The 24,468-nt window shown below is 44.2% G+C and overlaps 1 protein-coding gene across 1 annotated transcript in view; it reads right to left on the bottom strand.

Annotated features, from left to right (window-relative positions):
* Positions 1-1,385: 1,385 nt before the first annotated feature.
* LOC110499532 (heparanase 2) overlaps positions 1,386-24,468 on the bottom strand; it is a 229,610-nt gene continuing 206,527 nt past the window's right edge. Inside the window, exons 11-12 of the mRNA XM_036956206.2 lie at positions 23,218-23,364; positions 1,386-2,334 (exon numbers count right to left, since the gene is read on the bottom strand). Of these exons, the coding sequence (XP_036812101.2) occupies positions 2,172-2,334; positions 23,218-23,364 (310 nt within the window). The 3' untranslated portion in view covers positions 1,386-2,171. The remainder of the gene's footprint in view (positions 2,335-23,217; positions 23,365-24,468) is intronic.

Raw genomic sequence — 24,468 nt, 5'->3', positions numbered from 1 at the left:
CACCGACTAATGGAATAAAACAATCCAAACTTAATAAGTCATATTTAATATTATTAATAGTAATACTTCATATTTATCATAAAGGCTAGCAGCATAATATACCTGTACATGGGACTGGATATGCAGTGATGAATCTGAATGAGAGGTTGATTGACTAGAATAGTGTTTTAGTAACATGTGTTCATAGCGACCCAGCTCTGTGCACCTAGAGCAAAATACTGTAAATGCAATATTTGTTGTTTTCCTGTTACAGAAAAACATTGAACCAGTAACCGACTCTCCCTTTCATTTCTGTCTGAAGCTGAACACTCTGCTGTGCATCTCTGCCTTCAACTGTCCTTCAGACAACAAACCCACCACAATACCACAAAGCGATTCCCAATGAACAGTTTATGTATAGCTGTAAGCCAAGCTGATTTAAAAAACAAATCTCAGAGGGACATGGTACACAAGGACAGGCTCATCAGCAGGGGTATTCACACACACACACACACACACACACACACACACACACACACACACACACACACACACACACACACACACACACACACACACACACACACACCATACCATACCATACCCCACCATAACTCACCCTACCACACCACACCTCACCATACCACAGCACAGCACACATCACACCACACCATACCTCACCCTACCACACCCTACCATATCACACCATACCATACCATACCACACCACACCACACCATACCTCACCCTACCACACCATACCATATCACACCACACCATACCATACCACACCACACCATACCATACCTCACCATACCACACCATACCATACCCCACATACCTCACCATACCATACCACACCATACCAGACCATATCACACCATACCATACCACACCACACCATACCTCACCCTACCACACCATACCTCACCATACAACACCATACCACACCACACCATACCACACCAAACCACACCATACCACACCATACCTCACCATACCACACCATACCACACCACACCATACTATACCACTCCACACCATACCACACCACACCATACCACACCATACCTCACCCTACCACACCATACCACACCATACCTCACCACACCACACCATATCACACCACACCACACCCAGTGATGATTCAGTCAGACAGCAGACATGGCTGCTGGGGCTGACACACGTCCTGGGGTTGACTGGTTTTGTTTTCTTCAGGTTTTCTCTTCTTTCTGTCTCTCCGTCTGCCAGGAGCTTCAGAGTATCAACAACAAAGAGTTGAGAGGAGTTTGCAGGGGAAACAATAAGAGTTGTTGGCAGATAGAAATCGGAGTGTCTGTTAGTGGATCTGATGATCAAAGACATGGAAAACAATTCTAGTTGGAAATGGAGGATGATACAACCTTCTGAAATAGCAGTTCTGTCATAACAAAACTCAATAACCTTTTTACAAAACGATACAAAATCCCAATAGTAGAATCATCCCTGTCCGTCTTGTAGCACATGGGGAGACGGTGTAAAGAGCTATTGAAAGGTATTCAGTGCAACCCTTGTCTGGGACAAAGGGCAAGCCTTTCTGAGTCAGACCAGGGACTAGGGACTAGTGATAAAGAACCAAAAGAATGAGGGGTGAGAAGGAGGGGGTAAGGGGTGATGGCTAGGGTGTGAGGTGAGGAGTGTAGGGGGGAAAAGGTGAGGAGTGTGGAGGTAAATGGTGAAGGGTGAGGGTAAGGAGTGTGGGGGTGAGGGGTGAGTGGTAAGGAGTTGGGGGTGAAGGGTGAGGGGTGATTGGTAAGGAGTTGGAGTGAGGGCTGAAGGGTGAGGGGTGAGTGGTAAGGAGTGTGGGGGTGAGGGGTGAGTGGTGAGTGGTAAGGAGTGTGGGGATGAGGGATGAGTGGTAAGGAGTTGGGGTGAGGGCTGAAGGGTGAGTGGTGAGGAGTATGAGGGTGAAGGGTGAGGGTGAGGGGTAAGGAGTGTGGGGGTGAGGGGTGAGTGGTAAGGAGTTGGGGTGAAGGCTGAAGGGTGAGTGGTGAGGAGTATGGGGGTGAAGGGTGAGGGTGAGGGGTAAGGAGTGTGTGGGTGAGGGGTGAGTGGTGAGTGGTAAGGAGTGTGGGGGTGAAGGGTGAGGGTGAGGGGTAAGGAGTGTGGAGGTGAAGGGTAAGGGGTAAAGGGTGAGGAGGAGTATGCTGAGGATTATCTGCGGCAGGCATAAGCGTTGATGTTCTTGATGACATAGAAGCCGATGGTCATAGGGGGCATGGCTATCGTCCTCCCTGCCCGCAGCGTCTGAGGCTTCAATTCCGGGAACGTCTCGTTGTCCACCATCAACAACCTTTCTCCGTTCAACTGGACTGACCTGGGGGAGACAGGAGAGAGTGGAGTTGGAGAGATGAAGAGAGTGGAATGAAAGATAGAAGAGAGGAGAAGGATAGTTGAGAGAGGGCGAGAGAGGGAAGTGTGGGAGAAAAGCTGGAGTGGTGGAGCAGCAGTCCTTCTGAGGCTACATGTACAGTCATCTGAACACTAGGGGGAGGTAAAGTTACATAATGGCACCGTCCTGACAGGTGGTTTTGTGACAGATGTGATCCCTCTTAACTAGATGGAAGAGTGGCTAGGTTGTGGTTTATTTTCTCTCAATTCCAGGCAAATCATGAATTGATCTGCACTATCATGGGTGGATTCCTAGTCTAATACAACTAACTGACAAGGAACTGATCACAAACTCATTAAAGTCTGCCTCAGAGTGCACTGAGTAGTTTCAACCCTTTGGAAGTGGGGATTACACTGGATAAAATAAATAGCCCTACGAAATAACACAAATGTTTAACACGGTTATAAAGATTAAAGGGCAATTTTGTAACAATTTCTCAGGGGAAAAAAGCAAGACTCAGAGACGTATATACAGGACCAGTCAAATACTTGGACACACCTATTCGTTCAAGGGTGTCACGACTTCCGCCGAAGTCGGCCCCTCTCCTTGTTCTGACGTCACCGGCTTTCTAGCCATCGCCGCTCCATTCTTCGATTATCCATTTGTTTTGTCTTGTTCCATTCACACCTGGTTTACATTCCCCAATCACACTACATGTATTTATTCCTCTGTTCCCCCTCATGTCTTTGTGTGAAATTGTTTGTGTGTTACGTGTTGTACGCACTAGGCTATGTGTTTGTTATTTGTATTGCTATACATTTATGTTGTGTGACATTTGTGCCCGCTATACATGTTGCCTTGTTGGCTGGAGGTTTTTGACACGTTCGTCTGTAATCTTTCTCCTGTCGTAATAAAGTGTGCTCCTGTTCACAATTCTCTGCTCTCCTGCACCTGACTTCACCATGAGTACGCACAGGCCTGACAAAGGGTTTTTCTTTATTTGTACTATTTTCAACATAGTAGAATAGTAGTGAAAACATCAAAACTATGATATAATTATAGAATCATGTTGTAGCCAAAAAACTATGAGATACACATATGGAATCAAATTATTTCTTCAAAGTAGCCACCCTTTGACTTGATGACAGCTTTGCACACTCTTGACATTCTCTCAACCAGCTTCATGAGGTAGTAGTCGCCTGGAATGCATGTCAATTAACAGGTGTGCCGGAGAAGAAGGCTGATGTTTTACGTGTCTCCAACCGATTCTGTTTGTTTGTTTGTTTACTTGCGTTGTTTGTAACTTGTTTTTTAACTTATTTTGTACATAATGTTGACGTCTCTTATGACCGAAAATAACTTCTGGTCATCAGGACTGCGATTACTCACCACGGACTGCCAGAATCCTTGTTTTCCTTTAACGAGTCTGACGAGCCCGACGCGAATGATATACTACTATCTCGGGAACAGGCCAAGATCCCCATGATTGGTGTGAAGAGGAGGCGGAGAAAAAGGGGCCAAAGGGTGGGCTGCCTTCTGAGAATTTGTAGGCCATTGAATAAACCCCCACTTCACTCCAGCAAACGTGCAATCTTTGGAGAATAAAATCGATGACCTACGCAGAAAATTACATTATAAACTGTAATATCTTATGCTCCACGGAGTCGTGGCTGAACGAAGACACTATCAACATACAGCTGGCCGGTTATACGATGTACTGGCGGGATAGAACATCGGCGTCTGGTCATTAAAAAAATATATATATATTTCACCTTTATTTAACCAGGTAGGCAAGTTAAGAACAAGTTCTCATTTACAATTGCGACCTGGCCAAGATAAAGCAAAGCAGTTCAACACATACAACAACACAGAGTTACACATGGAGTAAAACTAACATACAGTCAATAATACAGTAGAAAAAAGTCTATATACAATATGCGCAAGTGAGGTGAGATAAGGGAGGTAAAGGCAAAAAAAGGCCATGGTGGCGAAGTAAATACAATATAGCAAGTAAAACACTGGAATGGTTGATTTGCAGTGGAAGAATGTGCAAAGTAGAGATATAAATAATGGGGTGCAAATGAGCAAAATAAATAAATACAGTAGGGAAAGAGGTAGTTGTTTGGGCTAAATTATAGATGGGCTATGTACAGGTGCAGTAATCTGTGAGCTGTTCTGACAGCTGGTGCTTAAAGCTAGTGAGGGAGATAAGTGTTTCCAGTTTCAGAGATTTTTGTAGTTCGTTACAGTCATTGGCAGCAGAGAACTTGAAGGAGAGGTGGCAAAAGGAAGAATTGGTTTTGGGGGTGACCAGAGAGATACACCTGCTGGAGCGCTTGCTACAGGCATGTGCTGCTATGGTGACCAGCGAGCTGAGATAAGGGGGGACTTTACCTAGCAGGGTCTTGTAGATGACCTGGAGCCAGTGGGTTTGGCGATGAGTATGAAGCGAGGGCCAGCCAACAAAAGCGTACAGGTCGCAGTGGTGGGTAGTATATGAGGCTTTGGTGACAAAAAGGATGGCACTGTGATAGACTGCATCCAATTTATTGAGTAGGGTATTGGAGGCTATTTTGTAAATCGCCGAAGTCGAGGATCGGTAGGATGGTCAGTTTTACAAGGGTATGTTTGGCAGCATGAGTGAAGGATGCTTTGTTGCGAAATAGGAAGCCAATTCTAGATTTAACTTTGGATTGGAGATGTTTGATTTGAGTCTGGAAGGAGAGTTTACAGTCTAACCAGACATCTAGGTATTTGTAGTTGTCCACATATTCTAAGTCAGAACCGTGATGCTGGACGGGCGGGCAGGTGCAGGCAGCGATCGGTTGAAAAGCATGCATTTAGTTTTACTTGTATTCAAGAGCAATTGGAGGCCACGGAAGGAGAGTTGTATGGCATTGAACCTCGCCTGGAGGGTTGTTAACACAGTGTCCAAAGACGGGCCAGAAATATACAGAATGGTGTCGTCTGCGTAGAGGTGGATCAGAGACTCACCAGCAGCAAGAGCGACATCATTGATGTATACAGAGAAGAGAGTCGGTCCAAGAATTGAACCCTGTGGCACCCCCATAGAGACTGCCAGAGGCCCGGACAACAGGCCCTCCGATTTGACACACACAGTAGTTGGTGAACCAGGCGAGGCAATCATTTGAGAAACCAAGGATATCAAGTCTGCCGATGAGGATGTGGTGATTGACAAAGTCGAAAGCCTTGGCCAGGTCAATGAATACGGCTGCACAGTATTGTTTCTTATCGATGGCGGTTAAGATATCGTTTAGGACGTTGAGCGTGGCTGAGGTGCATCCATGACCAGCTCTGAAACCAGATTGCATAGCGGAGAAGGTATGGTGGGATTCGAAATGGTCAGTAATCTGTTTGTTGACTTGGCTTTCGAAGACCTTAGAAAGGCAGGGTAGGATAGATATAGGTCTGTAGCAGTTTCGGTGAAGAGTGTCTCCCCCTATGAAGAGTGGGGTGACCGCAGCTGATCTCCAATCTTTGGGAATCTCAGACAACACAAAAGAGAGGTTGAACAGGCTAGTAATATGGGTGGCAACAATTTCAGCAGATAATTTTAGAAAGAAAGGTTCCAGATTGTGTAGCCCGGCTGATTTGTAGGGGTCCAGATTTTGCAGCTCTTTCAGAACATCAGCTGACTGGATTTGGGAGAAGGAGGAATGGGGAAGGCTTGGGCGAGTTGCTGTGGGGGGTGCAGTGCTGTTGACAGGGGTAGGGGTAGGCAGGTGGAAAGCATGGCCATTCGTAGAAAAATGCTTATTGAAATTCGCAATTATAGTGGATTTATCGGTGGTGACAGTTTTTCCTATCTTCAGTGCAGTGGGCAGCTGGGAGGAGGTGTTCTTATTCTCCATGGTAAGACAAGGGGCTAAGATGCTAAGCTCCAGGACTGTTTTGCTAGCACAGACGGGAATATGTTACGGATTTCTCTGATGGCATTGAGGAGTACACCACATCAGTCATTGGCTTCATCAATACAGTGTAAGTGCATTGATGACGTCATCCCCACAGTGACCATATATACATACCCCATCAAGAAGCAATGGATTTTATCCAACATCCGCACTGAGCTAAAGTCTAAAGCTTCCACTTTCAAGGAGCGGGACTCTAACCCGGAAGCTTAGAAGAAATCCCACTATGCCCTCCAAGGGACCATCAAACAGGCAAAGCATCAATACAGGACTAAGATCAAATCGCACTACACCGGCTCTGACGTCGTCAGATGTGGCAAGGCTTGCAAACCATTACAGACTACAAAGGGAAGTGCAGCCAAGAGCTGCCGAGTGACACTAGCCTCCAGACGAGCTAAATGACTTATGTGCTCGCTTCGAGGCAAATAACACTGAAACATGCAAGAGAGCACCAGCTATTCTGGACGACAGTGTGATCACGCTCTCCGCAGTCGATGTGAGTAAGAACTTTAAACAGGTTAACATTCACAAGAATGCACGGCCAGACAGATTACCAGGACGTGTACTGCGAGCATGCGCTAACCAACTGGCAAGTGTCTTCACTGACATTTCCATCCTCTCCCTGTCCGCGTCTGTAATAACAACATGTTTTAAGCAGACCACCACAGTGCCTGTGCCCAAAAACACTAAATGACTACCAACTCGAAGCACTCACGTTTGTAGCCATGAAGTGATATGAAAGGCTGGTCATGGCTCACATCAACACCATTTTCCCAGAAGCCCTAGACCCACTCCAAACTGCAACCACCCAACAGATCCACAGATGATGCAATCTCTATTGCACTCCACACTGCCCTTTTCCCAAATGGACAAAAGGAATACCTATGTGAGAATGATATTCATTGACTACAGCTCAGGGTTCAACACCATAGTGCCATCAAAGCTCATCAATAAGCTAAGGACCCTGGGACTAAACTCCTCCCTCTGCAACTGGATCCTGGACTTCCTGACGGGCCGCCCCCAGGTGGTAAGGGTAGATAACAACACATCCGCCACGCTGATCTTCAACACGGGCCCCTCAGGGGAGCGAGGTCAGTCCCCTCCTGTATTCCCTGTTCACTCATGACTGCACGGCCAGGCACGACTCCAAAACCATCATTAAGTTTGCCGATGACACAACAGTGGTAGGCCTGATCACCGACAATGACAAGACAGCCTATAGGGAGGAGGTCAGAGACCTGGCAGTGTGATGCCAGGATAACAACCTCTCCCTCAACGTGATCAAGACAAAGGAGATGATTGTGGACTACATGAAAAAGAGGACCGAGCACGCCCCCATTCTCATCGACGGGGCTGCAGTGGAGCAGGTTGAGAGCTTCAAGTTCCTTGGTGTCCACATCACCAAAAAACTAACATGGTTCAAGCACACCAAGACAGTCATGATGAGGGCATAACAAAACCTACTCCCTATCAGGAGACTGAAAAGACTTGGCATGGGTCCTCAGATCCTCAAAAGGTTCTACAGCTGCACCATCGAGAGCATCACTGCCTGGTATGGCAACTGCTCGGCCTCCGACCTCAAGGCAGTACAGAGGGTGGTGCGAACGGCCCAGTACATCACTGGGGCCAAGTTTCCTGCCATTCAGGACCTCTATACCAGGCGGTGGCAGAGGAAGGCCCTAAAAATGGTCAACGACTCCAGCCACCTTAGTCATAGACTGTTCTCTCTGATATCGCACTGCAAGCGGTACCGGAGTCTAGGTCCAAAACGCTTCTAAACAGCTTCTACCCCCAAGCCATAAGACTTCTGAACATCTAACCAAATGGCTACCCAGACTATTTGCATTACCCCCCCCCCCTCTTTTACACCGCTGCTACTCTCTGTTTATCATATATGCATAGTCACTTTAACAACTCTACCTGCATATACGTTTTACCTCAACTAACCGGTGCACAATGACTCTGTAATGGTACCCCTCTGTATATAGTCTCGCTATTGTTATTGTACTGCTGCTCTTTAATTACTTGTTACTTTTATTTCTTATTCTTATCCATATTTTTTTTAAACTGTATTTTTGTTGAGGGGCTTGTAAGTAAGCATTTCACTGTAAGGTCTACACCCTTTGTAATCGGCGTAGGTGACTAATAACATTTTATTTGATTTTAAAAGTTAATTTGTAGAATTTCTTTCCTTCTTAATGCGTTTGAACCAGTCAATTGTGTTGTGACAAGGTAGGGGTGGTATACAGAAGATAGCCCTGTTCAGTAATAGTTTGAGTTCATATTTTGGCAAGAACAGCTCAAATAAGCAAAGAGAAATGACAGTCCATCATTACTTTAAGACACGAAGGTCAGTCAATCCTGAAAATGTCAAGTCCTTTGGAAGTTTCTTCAAGTGCAGTTGTAAAAACTATCAAGCGCTATGATGAAACTGGCTCTCATGAGGAACGCCACAGGAAAGGAAGACCCAGAGTTCCCTTCACAGAGTTCAAGTAACAGACACATCTCAACATCAACTGTTCAGAGGAGACTGTGTGAATCAGTCCTTCATGATCAAATTGCTGCAAAGAAACCACTACTAAAGGACACAAGAGACTTGCTTGGGCCAAGAAATACAAGCAATGGACATTATACCGGTGGAAATCTCTCCTTTAGTCTGAAGAGTACAAATGTGAGATTTTTGGTTCTAACCGCCATGTCTTTGTGAGACGCAGAGCAGGTGAACGGATGATCTCTGTACGTGTGGTTCCCACCATGAAGCATGGAGGAGGAGGTGTGATGGTGTGGAGGTGCTTTGCTGGTGACACTGTCTGTGATTTATTTAGAATTCAAGGCACACTTAACCAGCATGGCTACAACATCATTCTGCAGAGATATGTCATTCCATCTGGTTTGCGCTTAGCGGGACTATCATTTGTCTTTCAACAAGGACAATGACCCAAAACACACCTCCAGGCTGTGTAAGGGTTATTTGACCCAGAAGGAGAGTGATGGAGTGCTGCATCAGATGACCTGGCCTCCCCAATCCCCTAAACCTCAACCTAATTGAGATGGTTTGGGATGAGTAGGGCCGCAGAGTGAAGAAAAAGCAGCAAACAAGTGCTCAGCATACAGTTGAATTCGGAAGTTTACATACACTTAGGTTGGAGTCAGTATAACTCGTTTTTCAACCACTTACAATTTTCTTGTTAACAAACTATAGTTTTGGCAAGTCGGTTAGGACATCTACTTTGTGCATGGCAGAAGTACTTTTCCAACAATATTATTATTTCACTTATAATTCACTGTATCACAATTCCAGTAGGTCAGAAGTTTACATACAAATCAATCACAGAACAACAGCAATGGAAATTGTGAAGATGCTGGAGGAAACAGGTTCAAAAGTATCTATGTATATCCACAGTAAAACGAGTCCGATATCGACATAACCTGAAAGGCCGCTCAGCAAGGAAGAAGCCACTGCTCCAAAACCTCCATAAAAAAGCTAGACTATGGTTTGCAACTGCACATGGGGACAAAGATCATACTTTTTGGGGAAATGTCCTCTGGTCTGATGAAACAATAATATAACTGTTTGGCCATAATGACCATCGTTGTGCTTGGAGGAAAAAGGAGGAGGCTTGCAAGCCGAAGAGCACCTTCCCAACCGTGAAGCACGGCGGTGGCAGCATCATGTTGTGGGGGTGCTTTGCGGCAGGAGGGACTGTTGTACTTCTCAAAATAGATGGCATCATGAAGACAGAAAAGTATGTGGAAATATTGAAGCAACATCTCCAGACATCAGTCAGGAAGTTAAAGCTTGGTTGCAAATGTGTCTTCCAAATGGACAATGACTCCAAGCATACTTCCAAAGTTGTGGCACAATGGCATATAGGCAACAAAGTCAAGGTATTGGAGTGGCCATCACAAAGCCTTGACCTGAATCCCATAGACAATTTGTTGGCAGAACTGAAAAAGCGTGTGCGAGCACGGAGGCCTACAAACCTGACTCAGTTACACCAGCTCTCAGGAGGAACGGGCCAAAATTCACCCAACTTATTGTGGGAAGCTTGTGGAAGGCTACGCGAAGCGCTCTTGCTGTCTCTGCCTGGCCGGTTCCCCTCTTTCCACTGGGATTCTCTGCCTCTAACCCTACTACAGGGGCCGAGTCACTGGCTTACTGGTGCTCTTTCATGCTGTCCCTAGGAGGGGTGCGTCACTTGAGTGGGTTGAGTCACTGATGTGATCTTCCTGTCTGGGTTGGCGCCCCCCCTTGGGTTGTGCCGTGGCAGAGATCTTTGTGGGCTATACTCTGTCTTGTCTCAGAATGGTAAGTTGGCGGTTGAAGATATCCCTCTAGTGGTGTGGGGGCTGTGCTTTGGCAAAGTGGGTGGGGTTATATCCTTCCTGTTTGGCCCTGTGTATCATCGGATGGGGTCACAGTGTCTCCTGACCCCTCCTGTCTCAGCCTCCAGTATTTATGCTGCAGTAGTTTATGTGTCGGGGGGCTAGGGTCAGTTTGTTATATCTGGAGTACTTCTCCTGTCTTATCCGGTGTCCTGTGTGAATTTAAGTATGCTCTCTCTAATTCTCTCTTTCTCTCTTTCTTTCTCTCTCTCGGAGGACCTGAGCCCTAGGACCATGCCTCAGGACTACCTGGCATGATGACTCCTTGCTGTCCCCAGTACACATGGCCGTGCTACTGCTCCAGTTTCAACTGTTCTGCCTGTGATTATTATTATTTGACCATGCTGGTCATTTATGAACATTTGAACATCTTGGCCATGTTCTGTTATAATGCCAGCAGCATACCACCCTGCATACCACTGCTGGCTTGCTGGCTTTCTGGTCAGTTCCTGGATGGGTCCTGGTCAGTTCCTGGATGGGAGACCAGATGCTGCTGGAAGTGGTGTTGGAGGGCCAGTAGGAGGCACTCTTTCCTCTTTGCCGTCTTTCGGATGGGACGTTAAACGGGTGTCCTGACTCTCTGAGGTCATTAAAGATCCCATGGCACTTATTGTAAGAGTAGGGGTGTTAACCCCGGTGTCCTGGCTAAATTCACAATCTGGCCCTCAAACCATCACGGTCACCTAATAATCCCCAGTTTACAATTGGCTCATTCATCCCCCTCCTCTCCCCTGTAACTATTCCCCAGGTAGTTGCTGCAAATGAGAACTTGTTCTCAGTCAACTTACCTGGTAAAATAATGGAAAAATAAATAAATAATCTCCACCCGGCACAGCCAGAAGAGGACTGGCCACCCCTCATAGCCTGGTTCCTCTCTAGGTTTCTTCCTAGGTTTTGGCCTTTCTAGGGAGTTTTTCCTAGCCACAGTGCTTCTACACCTGCATTGCTTGCTGTTTGGGGTTTTAAGGCTGGGTTTCTGTACAGCACTTTGAGATATCAGTTGATGTACGAAGGGCTATATAAATACATTTGATTTGATTTGTTTGACCCAAGTTAAACAATTTAAAGGCAATGCTACCAAATACTAATTGAGTGTATGTAAAACTTCTGACCCACTAGGAATATGGTGAAATAAATAAAAGCTGAAATAAATAATTCTCTCTACTATTATTCTGACATTTCACATTCTTAAAATAAAGTGCTGATCCTAACTAACCTAAGACAGGGAATTTTTACTAGGATTAAATGTCAGGAATTGTGAAATACTGAGTTTAAATGTATTTGGCTAAGGTGTATGTAAACTTCCGACTTCAACTGTATGTGTGAACTCCTTCAAGACTGTGGGAAAATCATTCCTCACGAAGCTGCTTGAATGATTTGTTTAACACTTTTTTGGTTATTACATGTTTCCATACGTGTTATTTCATAGTTTTGATGTCTTCACTATTATTCTACAAAGTAGAATATATTAAACATAAAGAAAAATGATTGAATGTGTAGGTGTGTCCAAACTTTTGACTTGTACTGTATATATGGTTCAGGCAACACCTAACTATCAACCCACACCTCCAACTTGGCTTTCTTTTGAAAATACAAGGAGCTGAAGGGTGAACTCTCTCTCTCTGTCTCGGCTTGGGGTGCTAATGTGTGTAAAACAGCAGGCTTCAGAACCCTAATGTTGAGCTTCACTAACGCCTCTCACAGGATTTATGTTAGCCAGTTCAAAGCACTGGGGAGCAGGGAAGTGGAATGAGAGAGAAACAGAGATGAAGAGAGAAAAACAGAGAGCAAGAGAGAGACAGGAAGGGGGAGTAGAAGGAGACAGGAAGAAAGAAAACAGGGGAAAAGTCTAAATATCCTTTTTATATAATGTCAATTAAATTACACTTCCATCTGCTGTTCCTTCAGCAGCTCCTGGCTACAGATGTATCTCTCTCTCTCTCTCTGTGTGTGTGTGTGTGTGTGTGTGTGTGTGTGTGTGTGTGTGTGTGTGTGTGTGTGTGTGTGTGTGTGTGTGTGTGTGTGTGTGTGTGTGTGTGTGTGTGTGTGTGTGACCCTTCAAGTCAACAAGTTTCACCTAACTTTCACTCCAACACTGTTAGATTACATCATGGTATTCAACGGTTGCAGAGGGGCCGCAGAAATGTATACGGAATAAAAAATAAGCACAACATGTAAAGTGTTGTTCCCATTTTTAATGAGCTGAAATAAAAGATCCCAGAAATGTTCCATAGCACAAAAAGCTTATTTCTCTCAAATGTCGTGCACAAATTGGTTTACATCCCTGTTAGTGAACACTTATCTTTTGCCAAGATAATCCATACACCTGACAGTTGTGGCATATCAAAAAGGTGATTCAACTGTATGATCATTACACAGGTGCACCTTGTGCTTGGGACAATAAAAGGCCACTCTAAAATGTGCAGTTTTGTCACACAACACAATGCCACAGATGTCTTACGTTTGGAGGGGGCGTGCAACTGGCAACTGACTGCAGGAATGTTCACCAGAGCTGTTGCCAGAGAATTTAATGTTCATTTATCTACCATAAGCCGCCTCCAACTTCATTATAAAGAATTTGTCAGTAAGTCCAACCGGCCTCACAACCGCAGACCAAGTGTAACCACGCCAGAATAATCCTCGAATAGGCTATCAGTGCGGCATGTGCTACAGGCTGCTGGTAAGCTTTCTTGACATGGACATACATTTTTGCATACACATGGTTAACCTTTGTTTAACTGCTCGGTGCTTAGCAAAAATGTGTTTGGAGTTACCTTTTCTAGCTAATAGGCTACATTAGAGTTTACACTTCTTCTTCCAATTATAATGTGGGAAGGACAAAATAATGAAAAACTATCTACCAAATCTATACATTTTAAAATGTTGATTACTTCTCCTTGCCATTACCATTCACATGATAATAAGACATGACTTAACATGAAGGAGGATGGAGGTCGCCGGTTTGCCTGGGAGGGGGTCCCTGGGCAATAAAGGTTGAAGACCCCTGGACTATAGTAACAATCCCAGAGACCCTTATTCAAGTCCAGTTCGGGCTCCCCTGTGAATTCACTGCAATATAACTTGACAACAATTCTTTCATATTCCATACAAAATGTGAGTTGTTTTGCGAAACAGCTATATTTACCAGGATGCATTAAACCCTGTAGATACAGTCCTACCAGGAACAGTATGACATTCCATTACACTTCTCGATTAGCCCCGGGAGTTAGTATAACCTTACCTAACATTTAATTGTTCATGCACATGTATAGTTGAGTGGTATCACTCCTGGCAATGAGCACACACCAGACCCCGATACGTCAGGGTTTTCAACCCTGTGGCCACCTTTCCTGTTTCATACTGTCTAAATAAAGTAATACAAGATAAGAAAGGAGGATGGAATTATACTGTGATAATGACCTGATTGAGACCATAGGCCCCAAAGTGGAAAGAAGAATTAGAGAGCACCTCATTTGCTGATTTCGCAGATTTATTGAGACTGAGAGTGTCTGCTAAATGACCAACATGTTAAATCTATAGAATGCAAAGCCGTTAAACAAACTAAGACCTACATCCATTTCCTGTGGCCAGACCTGTGTATACATGTACAGTGCTGGCTGTTGCATTGTAGTCACATTTATAGACATCTGGAGTTGCTCAAACGATAAAAGTCCCCAGTGCTCTACCTATGCTGAGTGAAAGCAGTAAGACCACCAGTTGGAGTCTAGAACAGAGCCGCCGTTCCCCTACGCTGCTTACAGTTATATTAACAACCACTATAATCCCTTGTAACACCACTAACACATCCTCATCATTAACCTGTTATTACAGCGCACACGGAAACACATGCACACACACAGGTCCGTACACCCATGTGAACGTGCACACACACACACACACTCATTAGGCCGTTATTGCAGGATCAGCCTTGTGTCTGAATAACAGGCTGAGTTTAGGCTGGAGAGGTCAAGAGAGGGATGGATTACTGCCAGACAGACAGACAGAGAGGAGGGGAAGGAGAGAGCAATGTGGGGAAACGATTGCAGCAGAGTTAGTGAAAAGGACTGGGGGTTTTACTGCCTGGAAAACAGGGGGAGACAAGGAGAAGAGAGAAGAAAGGAAGGATGGATGTGTAGAGATGTCAGGAACGGAGAGAGAGAAAGGAGCAAGAGAAAAAGGGGGAAGGCAGCAGGGCTACTGGTATGGAATGTTAACAGTGAGGTAGAAGATAGAGGAACGGGGTGGATGGATTGTAGGGCTGTGCAGGGCTACTGGTATGGAATGGTAACAGTGAGGTAGAAGACAGAGGAACGGGGTGGATGGATTGTAGGGCTGTGCAGGGCTACTGGTATGGAATGGTAACAGTGAGGTAGAAGACAGAGGAACGGGGTGGATGGAGTGTAGGGCTGTGCAGGGCTACTGGTATGGAATGTTAACAGTGAGGTAGAAGATAGAGGAACGGGGTGGATGGATTGTAGGGCTGTGCAGGGCTACTGGTATGGAATGGTAACAGTGAGGTAGAAGACAGAGGAACGGGGTGGATGGAGTGTAGGGCTGTGCAGGGCTACTGGTATGATATTGTAACAGTGAGGTAGAAGACAGAGGAACGGGGTGGATGGAGTGTAGGGCTGTGCTGGGCTACTGGTACTGATAGAACAGCTAATCTTCCCAGAGGGCTCTGGGGGTGCAGACCAGATCAAACCAGAACCAGATCCAGACCAGAACCATCCCCTCTAGGAAGGCCTTTGGTACCAGCATATGTTTCTTATCACGGCCCACACAGTTCACTTTTCAATTTCAATGAACTTATTGTGCTAATCGGATTCTATTGCCAATTCTCAACCATGGAGGTTTGGATGTTTGATGTTTGATATCTCTTTGCTGTGTGTGTGTGTGTGCGTCATGACTGACTGCTTCCCTCTCATGAACATTTTCTCCTACTATAAATACATCCAACGGTAAACATCATATTCCCTCTGTAGAAATACTATAGCCTGTCAAAAATCTCACCATTTGGAGAAAAATTCTACCTTTTGAGACCTTTTAATATTTTTCTTGGAAATAATCAAATATTAATCTTTATAACCTGGCTAAAAAGACCCTCAAGTCTTCTTACCATCCACTATACTGTAGAGCAGGGATCATCAACTAGATTCAGCAGCGGGACGACTTGTTTCTTGAGCAGAGACATAATTACAAATCATTTGTAGACCGCAAATTGACTGCAAGTAACCCAAACAGATATAATATTTGACTAAAACACATTAATTTCAAATCTTGCTTACATTTGTATACAATCTATTATGCGTGGGAATACCTGGGACCAGTTTTCCAAAATGAAAATCCCTTGTAGCTGACTATGTTTTTATAGTCTTTTATGTCCAACAATGACAATTCTAAAATGTTTATAATAATAATTATATGGGCAACTTTGCTGTGTAGTATCTAGACAACTATGGTCCTGGAGGGCTGTAGGGTTATGCAGGTTTTTGCTTCATTCCAGCACTAAGTATCTATAGTATGGAGACCTTATAAAGGGTTTATGAAGGCTTGAGCCTTTAAAGATGTGGTTTATTTACAGTGGAACCAAAAATGCTTCAGTAGAGATGTACGTTTCCCTGACAGAGATCCCCAATCCTATCTTCCAATCTTCCCTATTAAAGGACAACCCCCCCACCCTGTTTCCCACAGAGAGGTTAGCTAGAGGGACAGCTGTGTTATGGTAACCTAGGTCTCTCTGGCTCTCTCCTGTATGTTGGAATTGCCAGGTCAGTGGGTCACGGTGTGTATGCGTGCGTGCATGTGTGTGCAACTACGTATTAAGACGCCGAGGTCTGGACCTCGATAATGTTTTCTAATTTGAAAAAAAAGTTTATAATAAAAATATATACAGTATAGGGCCTATTGTACAAAGAACAATATATACCGTATAGGGCCTATTGTACAAAGAACAATATATACAGTATAGGGCCTATTGTACAAAGAAAAAACTATAAATGACGGGTCAACATCTAAATATTGCTCCCAGCTTTGATCAAAGCTCAGAACCTCTATATTTTTTAAACCAAATAAAATCTAATTGTATTTGTCACAATCAAGTGCAGACCTTACCTTGAAATGCTTACTTACAAGCCCTTAACCAACAATGCAGTTCAAGAAATATAGTTATATTTAATATATAAACGAATGTAAAAAAAAACGCAAAATAAGTAACACAATAAAATAACAATAATGACGCTATATACAGGGGGTTCCGTTACTGAGTCAATGTACAGGGGGACATGTTAGTCAAGGTAATATGTACATGTAGGTAGGTGTAAAGTGACGATGCATAGATAATAAACAGCGAGTAGCAGCAGTATACAAAACCAATGGGGGGGGGGGGGGGGGGGACAATGTAAACAGTCCAGTGGCCATTTGATTAATTGTTCAGCAGTCTTATGACTTGGGGTAGAAGCTGTTAAGGAGCCATTTGGACCTAGACTTCGTGCTCCGATAATGATTGGCGTGCGGTAGCAGAGAGAAGCAGTCTACGACTTGGGTGACTGGAGTCTGACAATTATTTGGGTCTTCCTCTGACACCGCGTAGTATATATATGGTGTTCTTGGGGTTGTACTCATCCTTCTTCTTCCTCCAAACACGGCGAGTGGAGTTTATACCAAAAAGCTCTATTTTTGTCTCATCAGACCACATGACCTTCTCCCATTCCTCCTCTGGATCATCCATATGGTCATTGGCAAACTTCAGACGGGCCTGGACATGCGCTGGCTTGAGCAGGGGGACCTTGCGTGCGCTGCAGGATTTTAATCCATGACGGCGTAGTGAGTTACTAATGGTTTTCTTTGAGACTGTGGTCCCAGCTCTCTTCAGGTCATTGACCAGGTGTAGTTCTGGGCTGATCTCTCACCTTCCTCATGATCATTGATGCCCCACGTGGTGAGATCTTGCATGGAGCCCCAGACCGAGGGTGATTGACCATCATCTTGAACTTCTTCCATTTTCTAATAATTGCGCCAACAGTTGTTGCCTTCTCACCAAGCTGCTTGCCTATTGTCCTGTAGCCCATCCCAGCCTTGTGCAGGTCTACAATTTTACCCCTGATGTCCTTACACAGCTCTTTCGTCTTGGCCATTGTGGAGAGGTTGGAGTCTGTTTGATTGAGTGTGTGGACAGGTGTCTTTTATACAGGTAACAAGTTCAAACAGGTGCAGTTAATACAGGTAATCAGTGGAGAACAGGAGGGCTTCTTAAAGAAAAACTAACAGGTCTGTGAGAGACAGAGTTCGTACTAGTTGGTAGGTGATCAAATGCTTATGTCATGCAATAAAATGCAAATTAATTACTTAAAAATTATACAATGTGATTTTCTGGATTTTTGTTTTAGATTCCATCTCTCACAGTTGAATTGTACCTATGATACAAATTACAGACCTCTACATGCTTTGTAAGTAGGAAAACCTGCCAAATCGGTAGTGTATCAAATACTTGTTCTCCCCACTGTAGGTCCTGGATGGCACGAAGCTTGGCCCCAATGATTTAAATCAAATCAAATCAAATTTTCTTTGTCACATACACATGGTTAGCAGATGTTAATGCGAGTGTAGCGAAATGCTTGTGCTTCTAGTTCCGACAATGCAGTAATAACCAACGAGTAATCTAGCTAACAATTCCAAAACTACTACCTTATACACACAAGTGTAAAGGGATAAAGAATATGTACATAAAGATATATGAATGAGTGATGGTACAGAGCGGCATAGGCAAGATGCATTAGATGATACAGTATATACATATGAGATGAGTATGTAAACAAAGTGGCATAGTTTAAAGTGGCTAGTGATACATGTATTACATAAATACATAAAGATGCAGTATATGATATAGAGTACAGTATATACGTATACATATGAGATAAATAATGTAAACATTATATTAAGTAGCATTGTTTAAAGTGGCTAGTGATATATTTTACATAAATTCCCATCAATTCCCATTATTAAAGTGGCTGGAGTTGAGTCAGTGTGTTGGCAGCAGCCACTCAATGTTAGTGGTGGCTGTGGCTAGGCAGAATACTGCCCCCTTTGGAGGAATTGCGTGCCCATAGTAAACTGAAAACAAATCTGTCAAAAATTATATGCTAATATATGCATATAATAATTATTATTGGATAGAAAACACTCTAAAGCTTCTAAAACCGTTGGAATTATGTCTGTAAGTATAGCAGAACTCACAGGGCAGGCATTCTTCCAAACTAGTTTTGTGGTCATGAAAGTTGGGGCAACTTTGACGTCATCGCCCCCACCCTTCCCAACCAGCTATGGATCTGGGGACACTTTCTATGTCTTCCACTAGATGTCCTCATTCAGTAGAGCGTTTAATCGTTCAAATCCCGCTATGGGAGTGAATTGAGTGAGTGCCGCGAGAAAATACCTGTGCGTTGGGGCGCGAATTGGTCCCAGCCATTCCTTTGTTCCAGCACTCCGGGGGAGAGCTAACAATGACCGGTTGAATAGAAAATTGTTTTGTATGTTTACAACATCCTAAAGCTTGATTCTGCACTTAGTTTGACCTGTTTAGTCGACATATAATATGTAATTTTGAAGTTTTGATGCGCAACTTTTCCGGACCAGAGGACATTTTGGGTGCATTTCAGCTGATATTGTTAGCAGTAGCTAATACAAAGACACAAGACTTGAAACCAAGCAATGTTTTGGGTAAGTATGAACCCTTCCAGTACATTCTGAACGAAGACCATCAAAGGTAAGGGAATATTTATGCTGAAATCTGTGTTTCTGTTGACTCCAACATAGCGGAGAAATATAGCTTATATCTGAGCGCTGTCTCAGAATATTGAATAGTGAGCGATTTCTGTAACGTTAAAAAGAAATGTAACAAAGCGATTGCATTAAGAAGCAGTGTATCTTTCTAACTATATGTAGAACATGTATATTTAGTCAAAGTTTATGATGTCTATTTACGTTATCTTGCGGCGCTACCTATATTTTCTGCGGACATTTTTGAGTATTTTCTGAACATGAATTCAATGTAAATGGACATTTATGGATATAAATGGCATATTATTGAAAAAAAAAATGTACTGTGTAACATGTCCTATTACTGTCATCTGATGAAGATTTTCAAAAGGTTAGTGAATGATTTATTTTTTAATCCTGCTTTTATAATTTTATATTTTCTGGGATAAAATGGCTGCCTCTTGTCTTCGTTTCGGTGGTGGTCTAATATAAATATGTGGTGTGTTTTCGCCGTAAAACATTTAAAAAATCTGACATGCTGGGTAGATGAACAAGGTGTTTATCTTTCATTTGAGGTATTGGACTTGTTAATGTGTGGAGGTTAAATATTTCTAAGAATATTTTTGCGTTCCATGCGCCACGTTCCAGCTGAACGTGGGAGGGGTCATTCCCAAAGGGGAACCCGAACCCGTCATCAGGTTTTAACAGTCTGATGGCCTTGAGATAGAAGCTGTTTTTCAGTCTCTCGGTCCCAGCTTTGATGCACCTGTACTGACCTCGCCTTCTGGATGATAGCGGGGTGAACAGGCAGTGGCTCGGGTGGTTGTTGTCCTTGATGATTTTATGGCCTTCCTGTGACATCGGGTGGTGTAGGTGTCCTGGAGGGCAGGTAGTTTGCCCCCGGTGATGCGTTGTGCAGACCTCACTACCCTCTGGAGAGCCTTACGGTTGTGGGCGGAGCAGTTGCCGTATCAGGCGGTGATACAGCCCGACAGGATGCTCTCGATTGTGCATCTGTAGAAGTTTGTGAGTGCTTTTGGTGACAAGCTGAATTTCTTCAACCTCCTGAGGTTAAAGAGGCGCTGCTGCGCCTTCTTCACGATGCTGTCTGTGTGGGTGGACCAATTCAGTTTGTCTGGGATGTGTACGCCGAGGAACTTAAAACTTGCTACCCTCTCCACTACTGTTCCATTGATGTGGATATGGGGGTGTTCCCTCTGCTGTTTCCTGAAGTCCACAATCATCTCCTTAGTTTTGTTGACGTCAAGTGTGAGGTTATTTTCCTGACACCACACTCCGAGGGCCCTCACCTCCTCCCTCTAGGCCATCTCGTCGCTTTTGGTAATCAATCCATTCCACTGTTGTGTTGTCGGCTAACTTGATGATTGAGTTGGAGGCGTGCGTGGCCACGCAGTCATAGGTGAACAGGGAGTACAGGAGAGGGCTCAGAACGCACCCTTGTGGGGCCCCAGTGTTGAGGATCATCAGGGTGGAGATGTTGTTTCCTACCCTCACCACCTGGGGGCGTCCCATCAGAAAGTCCAGGACCCAGTTGCAAAGGGCGGGGTCGAGACCCAGGGTTTCGAACTTAATGGTGAGTTTGGAGGGTACTATGGTGTTAAATGCTGAGCTGTAGTCGATGAACAGCATTCTTACATTTGTATTCCTCTTGTCCAGATGGGATAGGGCAGTGTGCAGTGTGATTGCGTCGTCTGTGGACCTATTGGGGCAGTAAGCAAATTAGAGTAGAGTCTCTCAAAGCACTTCATGATGACAGAAGTGAGTGCTACGGGGCGATAGTCGTTTAGCTCAGTTACCTTAGCTTACTTGGGAACAGGAACAATGGTGGTCCTCTTGAAGCATGAGGGAACAGCAGACTGGGATAGGGATTGATTGAATATGTCCGTAAACACACCAGCCAGCTGGTCTGCGCATGCTCTGAGGACACTGCTATGGATGCCGTCTGGGCCGGCAGCCTTGCGAGGGTTAAATGTTTTACTCACGTTGGCTGCGGTGAAGGAGAGCCCGCAGGTTTTGGTGACAGGCCGCATCGGTGGCACTGTATTGTCCTCAAAGAGAGCAAAGAAGTTGTTTAGTTTGTCTGGGAGCAAGACATCGGGGTCTGCGACGGGACTGGTGCTCTTTTTGTAGTCTGTTATTGACTGTAGACCCTGCGACATACGTCTTGTGTCTGAGCCATTGAATTGCGAATCTACTTTGTCTCTATACTGACGCTTAGCTTGTTTGATTGCCTTACGGAGGGAATAGCTACACTGTTTGTATTCTGTCATGTTTCCGGTCACCTTGCCCTAATTAAAAGCAGTGGTTCGGCTTTCAGTTTTGCGTGAATGCTGCCATCAATCCACGGTTTCTGGTTGGGGAAGGTTAAATAGTCGCCATGGGTACAACATCACCGATGCACTTGCTAATGAACTCACTCACCGAATCAGCGTATACATCAATGTTGTTGTTCGACGCTATCCGGAACGTATCCCAGTCCACGTGATCGAAGCAATCTAGAAGTCTGGAATCAGATTGGTCGGACCAGCATTGAACAGACCTGAGCACAGGCGTTTCCTGTTTTAGTTTCTGTTTATAGGCTGGAAGCAACAAAATGGATTCGTGGTCAGATTTGCCGAAAGGAGGGCGAGGGAGGGCTTTGTATGCATCGCGGAAGTTAGTGTAACAATTGATCCAGAATTTTGCCAGCCCGGGTCGTGCTTTCGATATGCTGATAAAAATTTAGGGAGCCTTGTTTTCAGATTAGCCTTGTTCAAATTATACAGCTCGTTAAATGTGGTCGTAGTGCCAGCATTGGTTTGTGGTGGTAAATAGTTGGCTTTGAACAAATATAGATGAAAAATGTTTTGGTAGAAAATGTTGTCTATTGTTTTTCATGAGGTGCTCTACCTCAAGCGAGCAATACCTAGAGACTTCCTTAATATAAGACATTGCTCACCAGTTGTTATTGACAATTAGACACACACCACCACCTCTCGTCTTACCGGACATAGCTGTTCTGTCCGGCCGATGCACAGAACATTCAACAAACTCTCGAACAGCTAACTCCGCACTCTCACGGCACAGGCTGAGCACCTGAGATATGAAACGAACTACCCCATCTCACAGTCGGCTCAATAGGCAATTAGTCTGGAGATGCTGCTGGTAGTGTGTTGGCGAGATGCCAGACAAAAGATTGACTTGCCTAGTTAAATAAAGGTTAAATAAAATCTTCTTTTTTTTAAAAAATGCATTAGCAAAAAATACTCAAAATAACTTTACACAGAGTAGGCTACTGAAACAGACAGTGATGTGGCACTCAGTGGTGAGGCTGGGGCAGGCTGCAATGCATGCAGGAGGAAGCAGAGGAGACAGAGGTCAGTACTGTGGTTCCCAAACTTGTGGCGGGGCATAACATTACAATTGTATAGCTAACAGGCTGTGTGTTCTTTGTAGATGGACTGAGGTGAATGAAGCCAAGGTGATAATGGCTGGGGTCTTTTTAGCTTGTTTTTGCTGTTCTCCAAATAGCATTTGAAATAGTTTTGTATTGTATAGAAATGCAGTAAATGAGCTTCTTTTCTATAGAAACATTTCTTGGGGGAAACACCTAAATATTGGCCGTAGCTACACATGATCCCTGAGACAGCGAGAGATATAGAGATAAATAAATATAAATGGAAGGAGAGAGGAGGAGAGAAAGGGAGAGAGAGAGTAAGGAGAAAGGAGTGAGAGAGAGAAAGAGAGAGCAAGTGCGTATGTGTGAGTGTGTATCAGACCCCTGCTATGCACTACTGACCTGGCGTGTAGTCCGTCTGCCCCGTAGGGCTGCAGCAGGTACTGATGGACAGTCTTGTTACGTAAGGTTCCCGCCAGCTTGATTTTCTTCCTGGACCGATGCAGGTTGATGATATAGATCGTTATGGACCCTTTCACGTAGTTATGACTGGAAGGAAGAGAAGCATTCTAAATGAATGGTAAACACAAATATTCGTTTTAATGGTCTTCTTGTTCTTCTTCTAATCGCATGAATCAGTCCCAAAACACTAAGCACACCCCCCCCCCCCCCCCCACTGCAGAGACTACCTTTTGTTGCTTTCTCACTCCCCTTGTCTCACTATGTCTATCTAGATCTGTAAGGTGCTCTATAGTGTCTTCATCTGCTAAGTACAATAGAAACTTCAGTAACTGAACAGGACAAACACGTTAAAAACAGAGTAAAGGCTCTACCAGACAATTTAATAACAGGATCAAAACTCTCGTGAAATCAAAATCAAATGTGTTCCAAGCATTCCATAAACTCACTGTAATATATTATCTTTATAACAATCCTGAACCTATTATTTATGTTTAGTTTATAAGTCCAGATAAAACTGTATTTTGTGTTATTCTTCCATTGCCCTCTTAGCCCTTTTTCTAGATATTTACATTACATTTCATAATACTGTGGTATATGCCCAGATTGAAGGGATCTAATATGTTTTGATATGCTCAAGACCTAAGACCTGTAGTCTCTACTCACATCACATTAGGGATCAATTGGAGGGTGTGAAAGTGTGGGACTGACCTCCTAGAATTAAACAGACAACACTGCATGTGTTCAGAGTGCTGGGGAGAGGATTTAGGGAATATTGGCCAAAGATAAGAAAAACATAATAAAATGCATAATGTGAAGGCTAGATCAACACAACTGGAGTGGTCCCATATGTTTCAGGGTGTGTGTGTGTGTGTGTGTGTGTGTGTGTGTGTGTGTGTGTGTGTGCACCATAGGTTTCAGAGGACCACATTGTTAAGGGTCAGCGTTGGGCTTTGTCAGATCGGTCGATTAGCGATCCTCCTCTGATTAGCAATCTCTCCATCTCTCTCATTCTCCAGCTCTCACGGCTTCAGGTTTTTGTTCACTCTCTGTTTCTACACCTCATCGTACAACAAGGAAATGCTGAGCAGACCCACAGAGAGACGATTCAAGTGACTTGAAAAATGCAAACATAGACACATGGAAAGAGAACAGATTAGAATCAGGGTTGGTCACGTCTGTAAACAGAAAGCA

The sequence above is a fragment of the Oncorhynchus mykiss genome, chromosome 20 (genome assembly GCF_057628025.1).
Source record: "Oncorhynchus mykiss isolate SJ-2025 chromosome 20, ASM5762802v1, whole genome shotgun sequence".
NCBI lineage: Eukaryota > Metazoa > Chordata > Actinopteri > Salmoniformes > Salmonidae > Oncorhynchus > Oncorhynchus mykiss.
Note: the sequence above shows the minus strand (reverse complement) of the source record. Positions and strands in the feature narration are given on the sequence as shown.